At 47.5% G+C, this 21,992-nt stretch overlaps 1 protein-coding gene across 1 annotated transcript in view; it reads left to right on the forward strand.

The window, feature by feature from the left end:
- The window catches only part of csmd2 (CUB and Sushi multiple domains 2), a 366,715-nt gene that overhangs the window by 13,776 nt on the left and 330,947 nt on the right, over positions 1 to 21,992 (forward strand). The window contains exon 2 of the mRNA XM_056298741.1: positions 12,584 to 12,800. Within this exon, the coding sequence (XP_056154716.1) occupies positions 12,584 to 12,800 (217 nt within the window). The remainder of the gene's footprint in view (positions 1 to 12,583; positions 12,801 to 21,992) is intronic.

Genomic DNA, 21,992 nt, shown 5'->3' on the forward strand with positions numbered 1-21,992 from the left:
ATGTGCCAGCAAAACTCTTATTGAATTTAGGTGTATGAATCAGCAATGGGGACGGCGCAGTGGTTAGCGCGGTCACCTCACAGCAAGAAGGTCCTGGGTTCAAGCCCCGGGGTAGTCCAACCTTAGGGGTCATCCCAGGTCGTCCTCTGTGTGGAGTTCTACCCATGTCTGTGTGGGTTTCCTCCGGGAGCTCCGGTTTCCTCCCACATTCCAAAGACATCTAGGCCGGGTGAGTCGGCCCTACTAAATTGTCCCTAGGTGTGTGTGTGTGTGTGTGTGTGTGTGTGTGTGTGTGTGTGTGTGTGTGTGTGTGTGTGTGTGTGTGTGTGTGTGTGTGTGTGTGTGTGTGTGTGTGTGTGTGTGTATGTCAGCCCTGAGATGGCCTGGCAGCTTGTCCAGGGTGTCTCCCCGCCTGCTGCCCAATGACTGCTGGGATAGGATCCAGCATCCCACGACCCTGAGAGCAGGATAAGCGGTTTGGATAATGGATGGATGGAATCAGCAATGGAGTGAAGTGGTCCATCCTTCCCATTCAGATATGCCCTTGGAGAATGGAGTGTGTGTGTGTGTGGGTGTGTGTGAGACTATTTAGGACTAAACTTAGACCTAGCTTGCCAGCCTAACGTTAGCATGGTTGTTGACACACCACTGATGCCAGCCGAATTGCTGCGTTGCTGCTAAGGGGGGGGGGGGGTCGTCCGTGGGCCGGCGACTGTTTATAAAAAAGCCAGAGGAATCTAATTTAGGCAGCTTTGCTCCCTCCTCCTCACCCTCTTTTCTCTCTCGTCTTTTCTTACTGCCGCTTTTATGTTTGAAAGGCACGGCGGCTTGCAGATGTGCTCAGCTTGTCGGTCTTGATGTTCAGATTTTGCATCTAAACCTGCCATATCTTATCGTCTCGTCACGTGATCGAATCCAGACTTGACATTGGACAACGACATACGTACAAAAATCCCAAGAAATTATTAATTTAATTGAAGTTTTTCACAGTTTATTTATAGGTTTTATAGTGCGGAGCCCCTACAGGCCCTATCTGGTGAGCTCAAGTGAACGATGTTGAGGGAACAAGTTATCGTCTGCATAGTGAAGGCATGACTGGCCTGTGATGATGGGGGGTAAGTTGCGTTTATAGCTTTTAAAGAGTTTGTTGGCTTCTCAGGTATGTTTTTGGAAAACATGGCGGTGTCCGTGGCTTTATTTGAACAGTCGGACCGCTGGGTTTTTTGGTGGTGAGCTGGCTGAAGACAGCTTTCTGCTGCTTGCTTGTTTTACCGGTGTGTGTGCACAAGATAATGTACTTGTTTCCACAAGCTAAACAAACGTCTTGTGTGCACATATTATCTTGTGTGCACAAGATCACAACTTGTGGGCATAAGAAAAAACCCCAAAAAACAATCCCCTTTAGGGGCTCCATATTATAGTTTAGGTAGAATAAGCATGTCATTTTGTTGGAGATTGCTGCAGACTATGTTACCAAAACAAAACAGAAAACTGTGATGGAGATGGGTTTGCCTTTTCAAGGGCATTTATAGTGAGCGGCACCGTTTTTTTGAAAATTTAACGTGAGTTCTTCTTTGAACACAACAGTATTTCCGAGACAGCAATCTGAAACACTCGCAAGGACCCGTTCTCCAGACAACACATCGTTGGAGGGCCCACTTCCTCTATGGGCTGCCCCGCCACACGGGACCCAGTGCAGCCGCACTGCCTGCTCTGTCTGTATTGACGCCATTGAGCCTTGTTGGTATGGGGATGGTGTGAGTGAATGTGTGGTTTTCCCATCCGAGAGCCAATGAAAATCTAATGCGCTGTTATTGCATATGCAGCCTGTAAGCAGGGGCGGGCGCTCTGCCCTGCAGAGCTGTACCAGTGTTTAGCGGGATCAGTCAAGGTGTCCCAGAGAATGTGCTTTATATGAGGAGGGCTGCACGGTACAGCATATCATGCAACCCTCGGTATACAATTTGCAGACAATGTTCCCGTGAACACACACTCAGACAGACACACATGCACAGACATATCAAATATACCGTGTGCACGCAAACATGCATGTATGTTCACACATAAAGTTACACTTGTGTGCACGTACACACACACATACACACAGACGCAAGGGCACACGAGCACGCATGCACACAGCTGCAGCGGTCCTCCGCGCGCACACCTCTGTCTAGGTTTCGCAAGCGGTGCAGATTTGCTGCTATTTCGTTGTGGAAGTCGCACACGGCGTCTAACGACCTCGCCGAGGAAAGGCGTTTAGAGGCAGACCGAAGGAAGGTTGAGAGGGAAATAAGGCTCTTACGCTTCCTTTCTCTCTCCCCTACTTGTTCACTCGTGGCGGTATTTGGTTTACTTTTCTTTACTGGTTGTTTTACACCCCCCCCTCCCCCTCCCCTCCGCTTTAAGAAATTGCACTCCTCCCTTTCTTTTTCTGCCGCTTTTCGTCATACCACGAAATAATGGGCTGATTTTTGCCCGTGATTGGATTATTCCTCCCCGTGTTGTTTCTTTTTTCTTTCAAATTTGTTTTCAGCGATGTGTTCCCTTTATTTGGGCAGCCACTCAGGCGAGCAATGTATCGCTCTCCGTCTGTATCTTTCTCGCTCTGCGTGCGTCTCTCTCTCTCTCTCCCTCTCTCTCTCTCTCTCTCTCTCTCTCTCTCTCTCTCTCTTAGTCTCCTTCCTCCACTCAGAGGAGTCGCTGTCCTGCTGGAGTACAGCACAGCGACCGTCCATTCATCAAAGTGTCACAGTGCTCTGCCGCAGCTCTGTATGCCAGCCGCTGAACAACTGACATGGCAAGGCAAACAATAGCCACTACATACAAACACACAACACACAACACACAACACACACACACAGCTCTAGAGTGCAGCCCTAACAAGGTCACGCCTCTGGCTTTATGGCTGTTTGGCCACATGTGTAGCGGAGGTGGCGAGCGCCAGGTGGAAGCTGGTGCAGGGGGGTAGGCAGCGGGCAGCTCATCAGCCCGCCGTGTATTTACTGACACCGGCTACAAGCGTATTTAACATTTCGATACAAGCCAGCCGCGATCGTTCCTGTCAACACGCTATAAATCGGCGGAAAGGTAAAGCGCTGGCGAAGACTGCCAAGGCAGGTTGTTATTTTTCCCCCGTTGCTGAACCTGCACTTTTTTTTTGCAAAAAAAAAAGTAACCCCCCCCCTCAACCCCCAACCTCTGGTAAAACAATCTCCTTAATTCCCCCGTCTAAACTCAATACACAGATAAAATGTGTTATTTATCTTGTTTTTATTTATTTAGTTCACCTGTGAGGAAGGTGAAGAGGAGGGTGGGGGGGGGGGTCCAGCCAGTATGAGACTAAAACAGCCCGGCCAGCAGTCTGTTTATGGGGTCTTTATGGCGTGTCATTAGGGTCGGCTACAGGATGGGCTCTGCTGTGCAGATTTACGCCGAGGGGCCTCGGAGCAGGTCACCAGCGCCCGGCAGCTAATTTCATAATGCACCATAGCAGAGGTGAGTTATGGTCTAAATAATTCAACCGAACCCCAAGCAGAAGACCCACTTAATCAAGGGCTTAATGTTTCGGAGAGAACGGAGGGGACGGAGGGGGGTGGGCTTTCCTTTGCTCTTTTTCTTTCTTTCTTTTTTTTTTCTTCTTCGAATCGCACCCTCACTCTTTTTCCATTGTCACTCCTCCGTCATAGTTTCTCTTCCACGGAAGAGCAGCGTGGTACACATCAGGATGCCGGGGGCGATGCTACTTTGTGGGCCTTCTTCTTCTTCTTCTTCTTCTTCTTCTTCTTCTTCTTCTTCTTCTGTCCTACTGATAACCGCCCAGTACTGCGGGGTTTGGCCCAGTTCCTCCTCATAAATACGTCCTAATGTGAATCGGACTCAGCAATGTTCTAAAAACGGTCGCTAATTCCCACCAAAAAAATGGATTTCAGGACAAGCTCTGAAGTGCATTTTTCTCAAATTCAATTGTGGCCATCTGTTTTCTGTGCGGGATAAAATGACACCTGGTACAGCCAAAAAACGTCTAAAAGCACCGTGGTTGTCTTTTTTCCCAGTTTGCGTGTGCCGTTATTGATTTAAGAGTTGGTCCCTTGGCGCTGGTCCTGAAACTTAAAAAACAGCATTCAGCAAGTCTCTAGCAGACTCACTAGGCCTGCCTGGTTGGTCGCCTATAGGATCTCAATAGGTTTTGTGTGTGTACAAGGCCCCCCATAAGGGATTCTCTGTGATGTTATGCAAGCGTTTTATTCATCTGCGCATAACTCACACTTCTTTGTGTCTTTCGCAATGTTTTAGCTTCCCATGTCAAGAACGGCGCTTGACTGAATAATTCATTCACCTCAGCCCCCCTCCCCCTCCCCGGTGCTTTCTAATGCACTCCACACACCCATTGTCAATGCACAAGAGTTCCCCTGTCCACTCTGACCCCTATCAAGCTCTACCGTGTAAGCCATTGATTGGCGTTTGTCTGATAGAGGCCTGTAATGAGCAGGGTGATGGGATCATCCACCAGATGAGGGAAGGGAGGTGGAAGTGAGGGTTTTACCTGGATATTAGTATTGACTTGATAGAGACGGGTGGCGGCCGCCCACCCAATAGGCCCCATGTAGAGACCCTATGAAAGAATAGGAAAGGGATGTCTGTTGGGTGGATCTTTTTCAGGCCTTTCCTCTTGCCATCTTGTGGTGATTAAGGTGGCAGGGAGTATTTAGGATAGCATAGTTAGTCACCTGTACCCACTCAGGAGTACGCGTCTGTCATTTGTTGATGGATCTTGTCCATTTAGAAGCGAGCTGCAGGAAGAAAGCTGGGAGTGCTGATCATTTCAGATATCATCAGCATGACAGGGCTTTTGTTACATGTCATTTTACTCTCTAGTGGACAGTCAGGTCCAGTCAGTTTTATTTGTACAGCCCAATATCGCAAATTACAAATTTGCCTCAGGGGGCTTTACACAACATCCTGTCATTAGACCCTCGCATCGGATAAGGAACAACTCCCTAAAAAAACCCAAAAAAAACCTTTAACAGGGAGAAAAAAACAGGAAGAAACCTCAGGGAGAGCAACAGAGGAGGAGTCTCGCTTCCAAGATGGACGATGTGCAATAGATGTTTTGTTTACACAATTTACAGAATACAACACTGAAAGATGGTAACATAATTACAATGGAATATAAAATATATGAAGAATATGATGAGGAGGATGCCAAGCAGTGTCCAGACGCCACCGACAGTGGAATGGTGAGGATACAAGGAATAGAGGTGATGAAGGTGGATGAGTTTAAATACTTGGGTTCAACTGTTCAAAGTAACGGGGAGTGCAGAAGAGAGGTGAAGAAGAGAGTGCAGGCAGGGTGGAGTGGGTGGAGAAGAGTGTCAGCAGTGATTTGTGACAGAAGGGTACCAGCAAGAGTTAAAGGGAAGGTTTACAAGATGGTAGTGGGACCAGCTATGTTGTATGGTTTGGAGACAGTGGCACTGAAGAAAAGACAGGAGGTGGAGCTGGAGGTGGCAGAGTTGAAGATGCTAAGATTTTCATTGGGAGTGACGAAGAAGGACAGGATTAGGAACGAGTATATTAGAGGGACAGCTCAGGTTGGACGGTTTGGAGACAAAGCAAGAGAGACAAGATTGAGGTGGTTTGGACATGTGTGGAGGAGCGATGTGGGTATATTGGGAGAAGGATGCTAAATATGGAGCTGCCAGGGGAGAGGAAAAGAGAAAGGCCAAAGAGGAGGTTTATGAATGTGGTGAGGGAGGACATGCAGGTGGCTGGTGTGACAGAGGAAGATGCAGAGGACAGGAAGAGATGGAAAAGGATGATCCGCTGTGGTGACCCCTAACGGGAGCAGCTGAAAGTGGTAGTAGTAGTAGTAGTAGTAGTATTTGTATCTATTCCAACATAGTCACAAATAAGTTGTATATGAACCTTTTGTCTGTGACACTGGGTTGGTCTATTTCTCGGTCTTCTGTAAGAAGTCATGGAGTCACTTGCACATTTCAAGTGCTGACAGAGGCGATCTCTGGTTGGATGCAAGGACACACATGGACCAGAGTTAATTGTAATGGCCAAGGTTCAAGTGTTCACACATTAGCATCCTTTGGAAAAGGTCAAGTGCTTGTGAAGGGCTGGAGAAGAGAGGTGCTCCGAGGCCCATGCTTGTTTCTGATGGAGCCAGCCCCGGGGAGTCAATAGAGTCAACAGCAGATGCAGGCTCAGGTTGCCAATGCTGGTTTCATCCGACCGGTGATAAGTCAGTCAAACTCATGTTTTATTTACTGTATGTTTTTCACCCAGACTCAACTACTGCCACTGTTTCCCTTTGTCAGTCCAATCCCAGAACAAAAAGCTTATAACAGGTTTTGTTTGTCTGCCTGTTTGTATGTGTGTGTGTGTGTGTGTGTGTGTGTGTGTGTGTGTGTGTGTGTGTGTGTTAGAGAGAGAGAGAGAGAGAGAGAGAGAGAGAGAGAGAGAGAGAGAGAGAGAGAGAGAGAGAGAGAGAGAGAGAGAGAGAGAGAGAGAAAGCAACTGTTTTCTGGGTTGCTATTTTTTCTCTCCCACAATACCCCATTATTTATTAACACCTTGATGTGGCACATGCACCACCAAATCCTAAACACCAGGCGCCATTATTACTTTGAAAGGAGACGTTCTCTCCGCTTGCTAACTGGGGATTATCCTGTATGTGCTATATTGCTGTCATTTTTCTCTAGTCCTTTGTTGTTTCTTGAAAAAAACACAAAAAAACAATACATTTGTGCATTATGCATGAGCGAAATGGGCAGAATGAGAATCGCCCTAGGTCTGCTCTGTTTTTTTTGTGTTGTTGCTTGTTGCATCGCCTTTATACTTGGTGCATGCTGTAAATCCCCTGCTAGTTTTTCCAGATACGCAACTTTTTCGGGAGACATGTGGAGGGTTTTGAAGCTTCGCAATCTGAATAGCCAACGGGGGAGGCAAACATGCCGCACGTTTCACAAACGGTCAAACGAAGGGGGAGGTGTATTAAGTTGGGGGGCTGCCGACTGAAACGAGAAGTATGGCGGCGAGCCGGCGTGGAAGAGTGAGTCGAGAGGCAGAGCTCTCCTTTTCATCGCACGAGACGACCCCGGAAGTGTTCTTTCATTCACACCGGCCAGAATGAACCAGAACGAACCAGAACTGACAACAACGTAGCGAGTATCCCCCCCCCCACCTCACAGGTGGCGACATGAGTCCCAGTCACGGTCCTACAGGCAGTTAGTCAGTAAACGGTCTCCTACTTGGTCTGAGTCGAACCCCCAAAACAACAACACGAGAATAACCACAACATGAACACCACATCATTAAAACACACTTTTAAATCTCACATTAACAGTCCCATCAGCCATTGTGCCCCCCCTCCCAACGCAGAACCGCCGACAGCCAGAGCGACGGTATGACGTCATTGTTTTGTTTGTAAGGCACGTGCGTAGCAGATTTGGAATGGAGTGTTTACTCACTTTGTTATTAAAAAATGTACATTCCACGCAGCCCAAGTCCACTGTCCAAAATTATTGTATTTTTATTTATTTATTTGCATTTGTACGTTAGGAAAAGTTCAGAATACTGTTGGGTCTACACCATGGTTGTATTATAGTAGAACCGGATACGGCGCCGCCGCTCAGACTTGCGGCCAATTTTTTTCCAGTGGTCACTCGCGGTATTGCAGCGAAAAATCCCCTGCGACCCAAAAAACATTTTCCCCATAGACCACCATTGTAAAAGAGACGCCTGTAAATGTTGACAGGACACCTGCAGCTATAATCATGGTCAATTATTACTCTTTGTATTGTATATTTATAAGCCATAGGGTTTTAATATTTTTACAAATTTTCCAAAGCCCAGAAAAATCCCTGTGTGTAGTCCCCTTCCTGCTTTAAATCATCAGTCATTGTACCGGTGCTGAAGAAGACCAAGGTAACATGCTTGAATGCTTGGCACCCTGTTGCTCTCACTCCCATAATGAGTAAATGCTTTGAGAGGCTTGTTAAGGGACTAATCTGAAGCATGTTACCGCCCACCCTTGACCCCCACCAATTTGCCTACCGACAAAATAGATCCACTGATGATGTAATAGCCACTAGACTTCATACCACCCACACCCACCTGGAGCAAAGGAACTCCTATGTGAGAATGCTGTTTGTAGACTACAGCTCAGCATTCAACACCATAGTCCCCTCCAGACTCTACAAGCTCGGGGACTTAGGACTCAGCCCCAGGCTGTGCAGCTGGATCCTGAACTTCCTGTCGAGCCGACGCCAGGTGGTGAGGATGGGCTCCAACACCTCTGCCCTTCTGACCCTCAACACAGGACTCCCCCAGGGCTTTGCCCTGAGTCCCCTCCTCTACTCCTTGTACACCCATGACTGCGTGGCCCCACATAATTCCAACTTGGTGATAAAGTTTGCTGACGACACGACGGTGGTGGGCCTGATCACCGACAATGATGAGACGGCATAGAGGAGAGAGGTCAACAGTCTAACAAAGTAGTGCCAGGAGAATAACCTCTCTCTCAACGTTGACAAAACAAAGGAGCTGATTGTGGACTACAGGAAGAGAGGGGGGAGGCTGGACCCCATCACCATCAACGGGACTGCTGTAGAGAGGGTCAAAAGCTTCAAGTTCCTCGGTGTCCACATTACCGAGGACCTCACCTGGGATGAACACACTAGCCATGTGGTGAAAAAGGCCCAGAAACGCCTCTTTCACCTCAAGTGACTGAAGAAGTTTGGCATGGGGCCCAGGATTCTGCGGGCCTTCTACAGAGGCACAACCGCGAGCATCCTGACTGGATGCATCACCGCCTGGCATGGGAACTGTACTGCCCACAACCGCAAAACACTGCAGAGGGTTCTGCAGACGGCCCACGACATCAGTGGATGCGAGTTTCCCTCCATTCAGGACATTGGCAATAGATGTTGTGTCAGCAAAGCCCGTAGGATTATCAAGCACCCCAGCCACCCCAACTATGGACTGTTCCAGCTGCTACGGTCAGGCAAGCAGTACCACAGCCTCAAAGCTCAGACCAGTAGGCTCTGAAACATCTTTTTCCACCAAGTAACCAGGCTTTTAAAGAAAGAACATTAAAGACACTAAGCCTGGCACCGGACTGATGGTACTGGCCTATGGTCTTCAGCGGATCATCAGTTTACACACACACACACACACACACACACACACACACACACACACACACACACACACATGCACATGCACACACAAAGGTAGCTTGGCATGCACAGACACGCACGGATATGCAGACAACTACACACACACACACACACACACTCACACACACACACACACACACACACACACACACACACACACACACACAGCACCTTACATACATCACACACTATTATTGTTGCTGTTTTTTTTGTTCTGTTTTGTTGTTGTTCAGTTACTATTGTTGCTGCAGGGTTGAGGAGCTGAAACTCAAGAATTTTACTCTCTTATACTTTTATAATGAGACGTAACGAATAAAGAATCTTGAAATCTTTTTTTTCTACATGACGGCACGGCTGTGTACGATCCGGTCTCATAGCCTAGCCCTAGAGGCATGATGGGAGTAACACTACGGCGCATATTCAGTGGGCCCCATGTACCCGGAAGTAACCCGGAAGCAGGAAACCTTTTCGGCATATGTGCCAGGCGAGGCCAGGCAAGCAATTCTCATAGGTTGATGCTAAATCCAACGGGGTGTAGCCCCGGAAGTAGCCGTGATTGGCTGTTGCAGCCGTGATTGGCTGTTGCGTCGGCCAATAGACAGCGCGGAACCTCGAAGCGCACTGGCCTGAAACAAACGATGCGCACTGAAACATTTAGCTAGCTAGTTTACAACTGACCTTAACATTGCCAGATTATACTGTAACCCTAACTCTAACCCTACCGCTATTGCTATCGCTAGCTAAGTAACGTTAACTTAATTCACCCCAACTATTGCTCTGTCTGTCGGTCTGGCAAGTCAGTGCACTTCGAGATTCCGCGCTGTCTACTGGCCGACGCAACAACCAATCACGTCTACTTCCATGCTTACACCCCACTGGATCCATCATCAACCATTCTCATAGGAATTAACAGGTGCCATTTTTAGATCCGGTATCGAGTTCTACTTTAATACATCCATGGTCTACACACCCACCTGCCACTATTGGGGGGGGGGGGCTGCACCCACCACTAGGGGATGCTGCAGCCCCCCTTCCTTCGCTAATATCCCCAGGAAGATAGGGACTTTCGCAAAGGTTTTCACTTTTTACACCCTTCAGAGCTGGATAGGGTTTGTGGAAGAGTCGTGTTTTTAAAGCCTTGTTTCAGTGCTGTCAGCCGTCAACACTCACTTTAGTTCATCTTTGGCATCACAGCAGGAGCATGAATAACTAAAATGGTAATAATCATATTTATCCCCGTTGTGTCTAATTGTGTGTGTGTGTGTGTGTGTTTTCCTTTTTCTTCAATAATGTGGGTTATGCAGATAACAGATGTCCTCCAATTATATGCTCCTAATTACATTTTAATCAGGCTGCATTGAATTTTCAGTTCTCCGACTGGGAGAAAGAAAGCAAACAAAAAAAACCTGTTTATGCTATAGGGTGAAGTCTAGCATGACATCTTCATTTTCTCCCTTTGTGGTAGAGATCACCCCCCCCCCATTCTATCCTGCACTCAAGTCCAGGTTATGTATGGAGAAAAAAGGGACTTCATTTGGATGTTTGGATCATGTCACATGCAAGCTAGCTACAGAGACATCCTGTCGGTCTGTGCGTCGCATGATCACACGCCGTCGTCCTCTGTGTTGCACGTGTTATCTCGTGGCTTGATCACAGCAGTGACAGCAGAGCGGAGGTGTGGTGTCACGTGTAGCCGTCTTACCTTTCTCTGCAAATTAACCTTGCTGACTGTGTGATTAAAGAGACGGAGGAGCAAATGGGATGACTGGGGCCAGCGACGGAGTTTGGTAATCAGATGAATGCTCTATTAGCAACGACGCCGGGGCTCGCACACGCCGGCAGCGACACATTTGCATTTGCACACGCTCCCCTCGTGCCACCGTGCACACACGGTCACACACTCACACTGTGTGCATTAACACACACACACACACACACACACACACACACACACACACACACACACACACACACACACACACACACACACATTTGTACACTCTCCTCATACCACTGTGCACACAGTCACACACTCTTACTGAGTGCATTAACACACACACACACACACATGCACAGTCACGCCTCACATCACATTATGGATTAATTAATACGGACTTTCTTCCATTGATTCAAACTCTTGGCTCCGCTCCGATCAGCTGAAGACGAGTCATTTAGTTGGTGATCCTCTCAGCCATCCATCCTCTGAAGTGACGGGTGACACCGCGTGCAGCTATTACATTTTGAGATGGAGTGCAACACTTTACGAGTGGCTGCTGACATCAAAAAAAAGGCAAAATAGGAGCGCAATTAATGTGGTGACAAACGTGTGCGTGCACGTGTTTGTGTGTGTGTGCATTCATGTGTGTATTTGTGAATGTGTGTTTATGTGTGTGTGAGTGTGTGTGTGTAACAGAGAGAGAGAGAGGAGCGAGAGAGAGAGAGAGAGAGTATGTGTGTGTGTGTTTTAGGAAATGGCAAGTAGCATTATTTGGCAAAATGGCCCACATTAATAACGCCATAATCTCTCCTCTCTGCTGTACCATGTTCCCTTTCCGCTCTCCCCTGACCATGTCATGTGCTAACGTGGAACAGTATTGCTGGTGTGGTGAAAGGGTCAGCCGTGAACGAGTATGTGATGGTGGAGGTGGGGGAGGTCGGGAAGGCGGGGAGGGTCAGCAATCCACCGTTGCTATTTTAGTGACTTGTGCTTCACATAGTGAGAGATAATGGATGTTGCGGCACTCAGTTCAAACTCTTTTAGTGTGCGTGTGTGTGTGTGTGTGTGTGTGTGTGTGTGTGTGTGTGTGTGTGTGTGTGTGTGTGTGTGTGTGTTTGTGTGTGTGCATTTATGTGTGTTTGGGTCTGTGCGGTGTGTATGTGCTTGTGTGCATGTGTGTGTGTTTGTGTATGTGTGCGCATGTCTGTATGTGTGTACGTGTTTATGTGTGTGCATGTGTGTGCGTTTGTGTGTATGTGTGTGTGTACCTGTGTGCGTGTGTGTATGCAGAGGTGGACAACCCGGCTCCAGAAAGTGAAAAGTCCTGCCATGTATTTGTTCCACCCGTACACTACACCAGCTGGATGTAATTAGCACAGCTCTTCAGCCAGGTAGAGCGACGTCACCTTGTTTAGTGAATGGCTACAACAAAGACATGGCAGGACTTTCACTTTCTGAAGCTGGGGGGGGTCCACCTCTGTGTGTGTGTGTGTGTGTGTGTGTGTGTGTGTGTGTGTGTGTGTGTGTGTGTGTGTTAGTGTGTGCGTTTGAATATTTGGACTGACATTTATCACACACACACACACACACACACACTGCTCGACATCCTCCCCCTGATGCCTTGAATGTATTTGCACCGTCCTCACCCGTTTCTCTCCTCCTCTCCACCTTTTCACAGCTCAGAACTGCAGTTACACACTACACAATCCCAATGGGACGATAGAGAGCCCCGGCTACCCGTACGGGTACCCCAACTACGCCAACTGCACCTGGGTGATCGTGGCTGCAGAACACAACCGCATACAGCTGGTGTTCCAAGGCTTTGCCCTGGAGGAGGACTTCGACATCTTGTCCGTGTACGACGGCTCGCCCAGCCCAGGAAACCTGCGCACACGGTAAGGCCATCCAGCCCCCCCCCCCCACCCCTTCCCATAATATAGTAACCCCTTCAGGGGGTGACGCTGCATTTTAGCGGAAAAACCGTATAACTCATCCTTCCTTCGACGTCCTTGGCAGACGAGGCAGACAGAGTTCATGACCTCGGGGCCACAAAACCTACTCGTAACCTCACAAATTTTGCTCTCGCAACACCGAGTCAGCAAAACCTGTACAGGGGAGGCACAGGCGAAGATATACAGCGGGGTTTCATGGCTTGCGAGGCGAAAGGAGACAGGAAACACGGCACAACGAGTGAAGGAACAGGCGCTGCGACATTTTAATCATGATTATGGCTTAAATGTAAAAAAATCACCGTAAAAAACACACGCGCACATTATTTTTCATCAGCTCGGACAGTTTTGTATGTGCCGGGGGGGTGTGGGGGTGGGTGGGTGGTTGGGGGATCTCTTGCACAGATAGCTGAACTGGAAAAGAGCCAAGACTGCCATCAGCAGTGTCCCCGAGAGACGGTGTGTGGAGCGGCTCCATCGGCGGTTAACAGGGGACCCACTCTGTGAGCACTGTGGCCGTACTCGTGGCAGTCTACCAGGAACACGGGCCCACGGTTTTGGTATCGGAGCTGCTAATATCCCAAAAAAACAAAACAAGCTCATTTCTGTGCAAAAGTGCAAACATTTTCATTCCACAAACTTCATTTAGCGTGCTAAACGTAGGCCTTTGGGGTACCATTCCAACCCTTGTCAGTCCGTGCTGCTTGATGATGCGGTTGCTACAGACCAGATCTGACATCTCTGCTTCGGACATGGTTATCCATGCTAACGTATTTACTCCGTGGTCCGTGTCAGCGCCCTGATTGTAAAGATGTCTTTAGACTACTGCACAGTCAGCGGGCAGCCAACACTGTTCCTATAACACTGTTCCTATAACACTGTTCCTATAACACTGTTTCTATAACACTGTTTCTATAACACTGTTTCTATAACACTGTTTCTATAACACTGTTTCTATAACACTGTTTCTATAACACTGTTTCTATAACACTGTTTCTATAACACTGTTTCTATAACACTGTTCCTATAACACTGTTTCTATAACACTGTTTCTATAACACTGTTTCTATAACACTGTTTCTATAACACTGTTCCTATAACACTGTTCCTATAACACTGTTCCTGTAACACTGTTTCTATAACACTGTTTCTATAACACTGTTCCTATAACACTGTTTCTATAACACTGCTTCTATGTTTCTATAACACTGTTTCTATGTTTCCATGGCTGATCTGTAAAGGTAACAACTGTAGCTTTGTTTTAATGCCCTGAATCCTTTTTAACTGGCAATATAAGAACCAAACACACCAAGTACCTTTTGAGGCCTTTGAATCGTTGTCTCTCTCTCTCTCTCTCTCTCTCTCTCTCTCTCGCTCTCTCTCTCTCTCTCACACACACACACACACACACACACACACACACACACACACACACACACACACACACACACACACACACACACACACACACACACACACACACACACACACACACACATACTTGCAAATCTGTACTTGTGGGGACCCCCCATTGACTACATTCATTTCCTAGCCCTTAACCCTAACCTTAACCACGCAAACTACATGCCTAACCCTAACCTTAACCCTAAAATAGACCCTTTTACTTGTGGGGCCCCATAAAGTGGCCCCACAAGTTAGGTGGTTTCTGGTTTTTCTATACTAATGGGACATTTGGTCCCCATTAGTATAGTTAAACATGGTACACACACACACACACACACACTCTCACACACTTTCTCTCTCTCTCTCTCTCTCTCTCTGTGTCTCACACATACACACATACTCTCTCCCTCTCTCTCTCTCTCTCTCTCACACACACACACACACACACACACACTCACTCTCTTTCTCCCCTCTTGATCTCTTTCCGGCCCTCCTCTTCCTCCTGCGTCCTTGTTTGTCTCATGGGGGGGGGCAGTAGTGGCCTCACTGCTCCTCCCCACCGAGCGGGAATGAAAGGGAGAGGAAAATCCATTATGGGTCACTGATGTGCCGCTCTTCTCACCTTTCCTCCTGTCGGCAGCTCTGGGGTGTGTTGTGTACTGATGCTCTGGCGGGACACGCCGCGCTCTCCGGGAACATAAAGATACGCCTCATAGACAGAGAAACACAAATACACAACGAAACAACACAACAACTTCCTTGACTTCGCAAATAGTAACAGGTCGCCTGCGTGTCGCGGTTGTGTCTGAGCGGAGGAACGAGGCTCGGGGAGGAGCAGCATCCTTGTTTTCTGTGGCCCACGCTGTCCACAACCCGCACGCATGTCCTCTCTGTCACGAGCTTTAAAAACACACACATGTATTTACATACAGCGCAAACACACACACACACACACATACACACACACACACACACACACACACACACACGGCGGGTAACTCACACCTCCCCTTCATCTCCCTCTCTTGTCAGAAGTCATTTTCTCTCCATCCCTCATGCTCTTCTTCCCCCAATTTCTCACACCCCCCTCATTTCCTTTTCACCTACATTTTAATATCTTGTCGTTTCCTGGCTGTTGTGCGTTGTGTGTTGTGCGTTGTGTGTGCTCTGTTGTGTGTTCGCCGCGCTGTGTTTGTTTGCCGAGTCTGATCAATCTTTCATGCATCCCACGCCGTAACTTTTGTTGCTGTCGGAATATTTTCCTTTTAATCTCAAGCCTACATAAAAAAGAAAAAGAAAAAAAAGAATATCGGGAATACCGGGATCGTCGGTTCGAATCCCTCCGGCTTGGTCAGGCATCCCTACACACACACACAGTTGGCCGTGTCTGCGGGTGGGAAGCTGGATGTGGGTATGTGTCCTGGTCGCTGCACTAGCGCCTCCTCTGGTTGGTCGGGGCACCTGTTGGGGGGGGGGGGTGGGGGGTAATAGCGTGATCCTCCCACACACTACGTCCCCCTGGTGAAACTCCTCACTGTCAGGTGAAAAGAAGCGGCTGGTGACTCCACGTGTATGGGAGGAGGCATGTGGTAGTCTGCAGCCCTCCCCGGATGGGCAGAGGGGGTGGAGCAGAGACCGGGACGGCTCGGAAGAGTGGGGTAATTGGCCGGATACAACTGGAGAGAAAAAGGGGGGGGTATTTTGGTATTTCACCTTATTTCATCACAAGAATGTGGAGGACAAGCTCTCATTCCATGGCTCAGCTGTGATGTGGTGGTGGTCTTTTTGTTTAGTGGTTCACAGGCGCGTCCAGCGTTGTCGCCATCGGTGCAGGGCGGGGTAATCTCACCTATTCAGGGCAGGTTTGCCTGTAAATCGATGCGACATACAGCACACGTGTGTTATCTGTGCAAGCTGTAAGCCCCGTTTGTGTGTCTGTGTGGGGTCCATATCTGTGCCTATGCGGAGGTAAGCTTTGTCTGTGTGTGTGTGTGTGTGTGTGTGTGTGTGTCTGCCCCCGCTGGAGTGACTTGATGAGTCACGGTGTACCGGAGGAGGCAGATTCACACCCTGCAAAGTGCATATGAGTCAAACTGGCACCACGGCATTTTCCTTAAAAAACCCGCAGACCCGCACTGGCACCATTTCTCCCGGGAACAGGAAAAGAAAACGGGAAGAGAGGAGCTAAATGAGGGAGAGGTATTGTGTTGTTGTTTTTTTTTCCGCTCATTTCAAACACAAAACCACCCATGCGATTTAATCGTCGAGCAACAACTCAACGAGGGCAACGTGATCTCGGCTTGTTCACGTTCGAACCCGAGTCACACAGCCGCTCTCGGTCACAGCTCGCGCTATCTCCGCCACACGTTCCCCGCTCACCGCCAGTCGGAGGACGGCGTGAGTGCGCTACGCCGGCGGGGGAAGCGACTTCTCTGTCATATCTTTCCCCGCATCGCCTCTCCTCCTCGGCGGAGGAATTGATTGAGTGATGGAACGGAGGAGGAGAGCGACTTACAAGGCCCTCTCAGCCTGGTGAAGGCGGAGGGATGAGGGAGGGGTGGAGGCATAGCAGTGACAGATTTTTGGCCTGCGGGCTGCAAAGACCTAAATAAGGAGCACTGAAGCACAGTGTTGGGAGCGGCGTCAACGCCGCACTTTCTTCTCGGCGCTCTGTGAAAGGGCTGCCACAGTCTGCTTTTCTCTCGTCTATTTGTGTGTGTGTGTGTGTGTGTGTGTGTGTGTGTGTGTGTGTGTGTGTGTGTGTGTGTGTCTGTGTCTGTGTGTCTGCGTACAAGTGCGTGTGTTTGAGTAACAAGAGAGGGTAGTGGAGAGAGAGAGAGGTTGTTTTTTGTTGCTATTTGCACCGTGTGTATGCCTAACATGGGGCAAAATGAGCTAGCTGCTGGGGGATCATTTACCCCACTAGGCTTATACATGGTCAACAAAATGAGGCGTTACTGGGATTTAGTTAAATGACCCCCCCCTGACCCTGCACATGCACGACTGTGAGCCCTGTCATTATCAGTCATATAAGTATCTACACATGCTTTATGTTCAGTGTGCTGTGATAATAATTCAATTCAGTTTATTGTCATTAAAAACAATGTGCAGGCACATGTTAAACATGAAATGAGGGCTGCGGCTTCGCCAAACAGTGCAAGACAGAGACAAACACAGTATAAGATATACACAGATGAAGACCAAAAGCTAAAAATAAGTAAAAAAAAAAAGAGCTGGAGTACAAAAATATCCAGACATTCAGTGGGTAGCCAGGTTCAGGTGGGCAACAGCTTGGGGAAAGAAGCTGTTTTCGAGCCTGGTAGTGCGGGCTCTGAGGCTCCTGTAGCGCCTCCCAGAGGGCAGAACAGTCCATGGCTGGGGTGGGTGGGATCTCTGCTGATGCGGAGACCCCTTCGAAGGCAGCGTTTATGGCTGGGAGCTGGGTACCGGTGATATGCTGGGCCGCCTTGACGACCCGCTGCAGAGCTTTCTGGTCTACTGAGGTGCAGCTGGTCAGGATGCTCTCTATGGTGCAGTGGTAGAAGGTGGTGAGAATTTTGGGGGATAGACGGGCGCTCCTCAGCCTATTTGTGTGTACTACTGTAACACACAAGTCCACGTGTGTCCATATGTGCAAGAGAGATCAAGAAGTTTATATATAGAACCTATCCAATTATTTGAGACAGTACAGTACTGTTTTTAATCTCCGCCGTCCTCCTCCTCCTTATATCCCATTTTCTTGTGCACAGATCTGGCAGCAGATATATGCAGATGATTTTTTTTAATGTTTGTTTGTTTGTTTGTTATTTGTGTGCGACTGCGTTCCTTCAGTTGTTGAGTCCAATTTGTAAAAAGCCATTGCTTGCTGGTCAGAGTGAGAGTTGGTGATGTACAGCAGTTCTTCCTGGGTGAACACTGCCAGGGCAATATGTCTTTCTCAATGAAGGCCACGGCCGTCAATCTCTCACCACGCATACTTTGGGGTAATGGCTATTGAACTTGAAAGCCATTGTGCTCACGTGTTGCAAGTGTCTGTGTGCAAACCTGTCTTCCTGTGTGTGTTCATACTGACATCATACTGATACTAACATGGCGTTAACATGTTTTCTTTAAGTGTATGTTGTGTCGCAGAGCACATGTCAAGTGAGAGAGGAGCATTTATTTGCAAGAGTTCATACACGTCTGCAAAAGAAAGCCACAAATCAGGCTTCCTCTGCACACAGTTTGATTTATTAGTCAAGACTGAGGCTTTTATTAGTTGACGTGCACATAGGCACATGCATATTGCCATACAGAAATGTCGACACACAAGCATGAAAAAAAAAATCAGACTAGGTCATATTCGTTTTTTGTAATTCAATTTTTTTTATTCATTTTGAAAAGGTTGGTACATCACAAGTTAACATACCAAATGTGACATTTCACCGGTGATGCCGCTAATAGAAATAAAATAGCGACAGCACTAGTCATAATCCAAAGAAAAGGAAGCCACCCAGGCAAACACAGACAGGAATCATATTTCAGGATTCTCAAACAATGTAATTCAAAATAAAATAAAAAAGACATCAGATTGGTCCCTTTTGATGGTTTCCGTCAGTCATCCTCATCAGCATGGATTCAGGCCAAGTCACATTCATATTCAGTGCATATATTTTTATCTTATTATAACACCAAACAAAACAATGGTTTTGTTTTAAGTGAGCCTCTTATCACTTAAAAGAAAAAGGCAAAAACAAAAACAAAAACTAACAGCTTCGACAGGGCATTTTCACATCATTTTAGACCATTATCACTGCAATATTTATAAAAACACAACACAGATTGTTGCTTTTCACAGTGCACTCAGAGATCAGCAAAAAGAAAAAGTGAAAGACATATGCTAACTGATGGCTGACGGAAGTAGATAGGGGCTATGCCCTGAAGTGATCCTTAATGTTCTGTCAGTGCTCGCACTACGCGCCATGCAAAATAACACTGGTGAAGCAAGATTATAATAAATAGATTTGAATGGCACCTTTTTCATCCTCTCATAGCCATTTGACAATGAAACAGCGTTTGGCTGCTCACCAAAGCTTCTGTTTGGTTGGACGTCAATTGACGGCTCACTTTTCCAGTAGCCACTAGTCAGCTGACAAGAGTTGCTGTAACCAGTCGATTCCTCTCGCTCTCATTTCGCTCGCATAATTATTTTCACTGACAGTTAAACATTTTTCATACTGTCTTTCTTGATGTCATCATCTCTGACAGATGTAGTTCTTGGCTCCTCTACACATTTTCTGCCTGGTTCATTTCGGCGGTAAAGTCGGGAGACGACGAGAACTCTTTTTCGCTCGTCGTGAATTTATTTCCTCTGTGACAGAGAAAAGCCTCCAGAAACTCCTGAAGTTAAAATTGAACTAATGAAACACTTCCGGTGCTGACTGACTGAGAGGCTCACTATAAACGGACTAGAAACACTCGCTAGTCTAGTGACATTAGGGCTACAAACAACCCATAATACAACGCTGTAAAATACCGTAGTTACCCTGGTACTCTCTCCATTCGGAAATATTATCTGCTGTATTGAATGAACACGTAATTATCTAGTTCTGAAATATACCCAAGACAACCACAGAAAGCTGAATCAGTTCATCTGGACACAACGTTTATTGACAGAAACGTTTCATTACTCATCTAAGTGACCTCTTCAGTCTGAACTGACTGCAGGTGTCCCCACGCTTTTAAACAACACAGTTGCATAACGACCGAAAACAATGATCGGTTTCATATGCAGATTGCCGTGAACATTAACTAGAGTTACAATGGCCATGTGTACTATTCACAGAGGATTTGGGAATGTTTGATCTTTGCAATGACAGCATTGTAAGATGGCGACAGATATACTCTTCCCCAGAGCCACACAGCGCTGCCCCCCCACCCCACCCGGTTCAGGGATGATCGTTCCCTCTTCACATATGGCCTCTTCGACTCCCCGTTCAAACCAGCATTTCTCCTCATCAAAAATGTGCACACCCCCATCCCTGAAAGAGTGGCCACTGACTTGGAGATGGGTGTAGGCTGCGGCGTCCTGGCCTGACGCGTTAGCTCTTCTGTGTTGTACCATCCTCTTGGCCAGCGTCCGTTTGGTTTCCCCGATGTACAAGTCACCGCAATCCTCCAGGCACTTAAACAGCGTGCAATTACTCTGTTTGTGCCAGGGGGACCCGATCCTTGGGGTGGACCAATTTCGGGTGTAGTGTGTTTTGGGGTTTGAAAGCAACTGAGACGCGATGTTTGGAAAATACGCGTCTCAACTGTTCGGACACTCCCGCCACGTACGGAATCACCACTGGTTTACACTTAAGCAGCTGTTGTCCTTCTCATAAAACAACCCTAACTTTTTTAAACCTGTTTCACAGAAAAAGTAATACCTTATATTAAGACCATTACGTATCCCTTCTCTTCAGCAGCCCGATACAAGAGCTATGCATAAATTTGAAAGTAGTTTGAACGTCTCTGTGAATGTTCTCATTCATTCAGGTTATGGTTATCCAAACGAATTGAATCGAGTGCAACTGGACTTGATACATATCCGTGAAGACGTTTCACCTCTCATCCAAGATGCTTCATCAGTTTGTGCCTTTCTGACTAGACCAAGCTAGTCTGACTGTTCACAAGGGAAGACGTAAAGAACAACAGTTTGCCCTTCTTGGACTGTGACGTCCACATTGGGGAAGACAGGAGCCTCCACATCGGGGTTTACAGGAAACCTACACACACAGACCAATATCTACTTTTCGACTCACACCACCCTCTGGAACACAAACTGAGCATCATCAGAACTCTGCAACACAGAGCTGACAATGTGCCCAGCAGCACTCAGGCCCAACGAGAAGAACACAAACACCTGAAGGGAGCTTTAAAAACCTGCGGCTACCCCAGTTGTGAAACCTTTGTGAAAACTGCAACACGTTCCAAAAAGACCAACCAGGTGAGCGACGAGGAGAAAAGGAACAGAAGGAATAGCACAGTCATCCCGTATGTTTCTGGGGTCTCCGAGAAACTCAGGATAATTTTTAACAAACACCGCATCCCCGTATACTTCAAACCCAGCAACACACTCCGACAAAGACTGGTTCATCCCAAAGACCGTGTACCACACACCCGAAAAAGCAATCTGGTGTATGCTGTACAATGCAATGAGGATTGCACTGACCTATACATAGGAGAAACCAAACAACCACTACACAAACGGATGGCCCAACACAGAAGGCCAAACTCCTCAGGACAAGACTCAGCAGTTTATCTACACCTAAAGGAGAAGACACACTTCTTCGAGGACAGCAACGTACACATTTTGGACAGGGAAGATAGATGGTTTGAAAGAGGGGTGAAGGAAGCCATCTATGTGAAACTGGAAAAACCATCCCTCAACAGAGGAGGAGGTCTGCAACACCACCTATCTCCCACTTACAATGCCATCCTTTCATCTCTACCCAGGAGGCTCAAGAAGCCCTAGCCTCCAAGAACAACAGTCGGTCACTAACGGCTCCAACGACTCTCATGACCACTGAATGGAGCACTAATGAAGTCGAAACTAACACCCCCAATGACCGTCGCTGCTTAACATCGGATCGAAAAGAGCCACACATATCAATAACTCTGATAGCGACGGGCGTTGCTAAACATCGGAACACAAAGAGCCATAGACATCAATAGCTCTGATAACAACTCCAAAGAGGATAAATATCTGAG

Source organism: Lampris incognitus, chromosome 18, assembly GCF_029633865.1.
Source record: "Lampris incognitus isolate fLamInc1 chromosome 18, fLamInc1.hap2, whole genome shotgun sequence".
Lineage (NCBI taxonomy): Eukaryota > Metazoa > Chordata > Actinopteri > Lampriformes > Lampridae > Lampris > Lampris incognitus.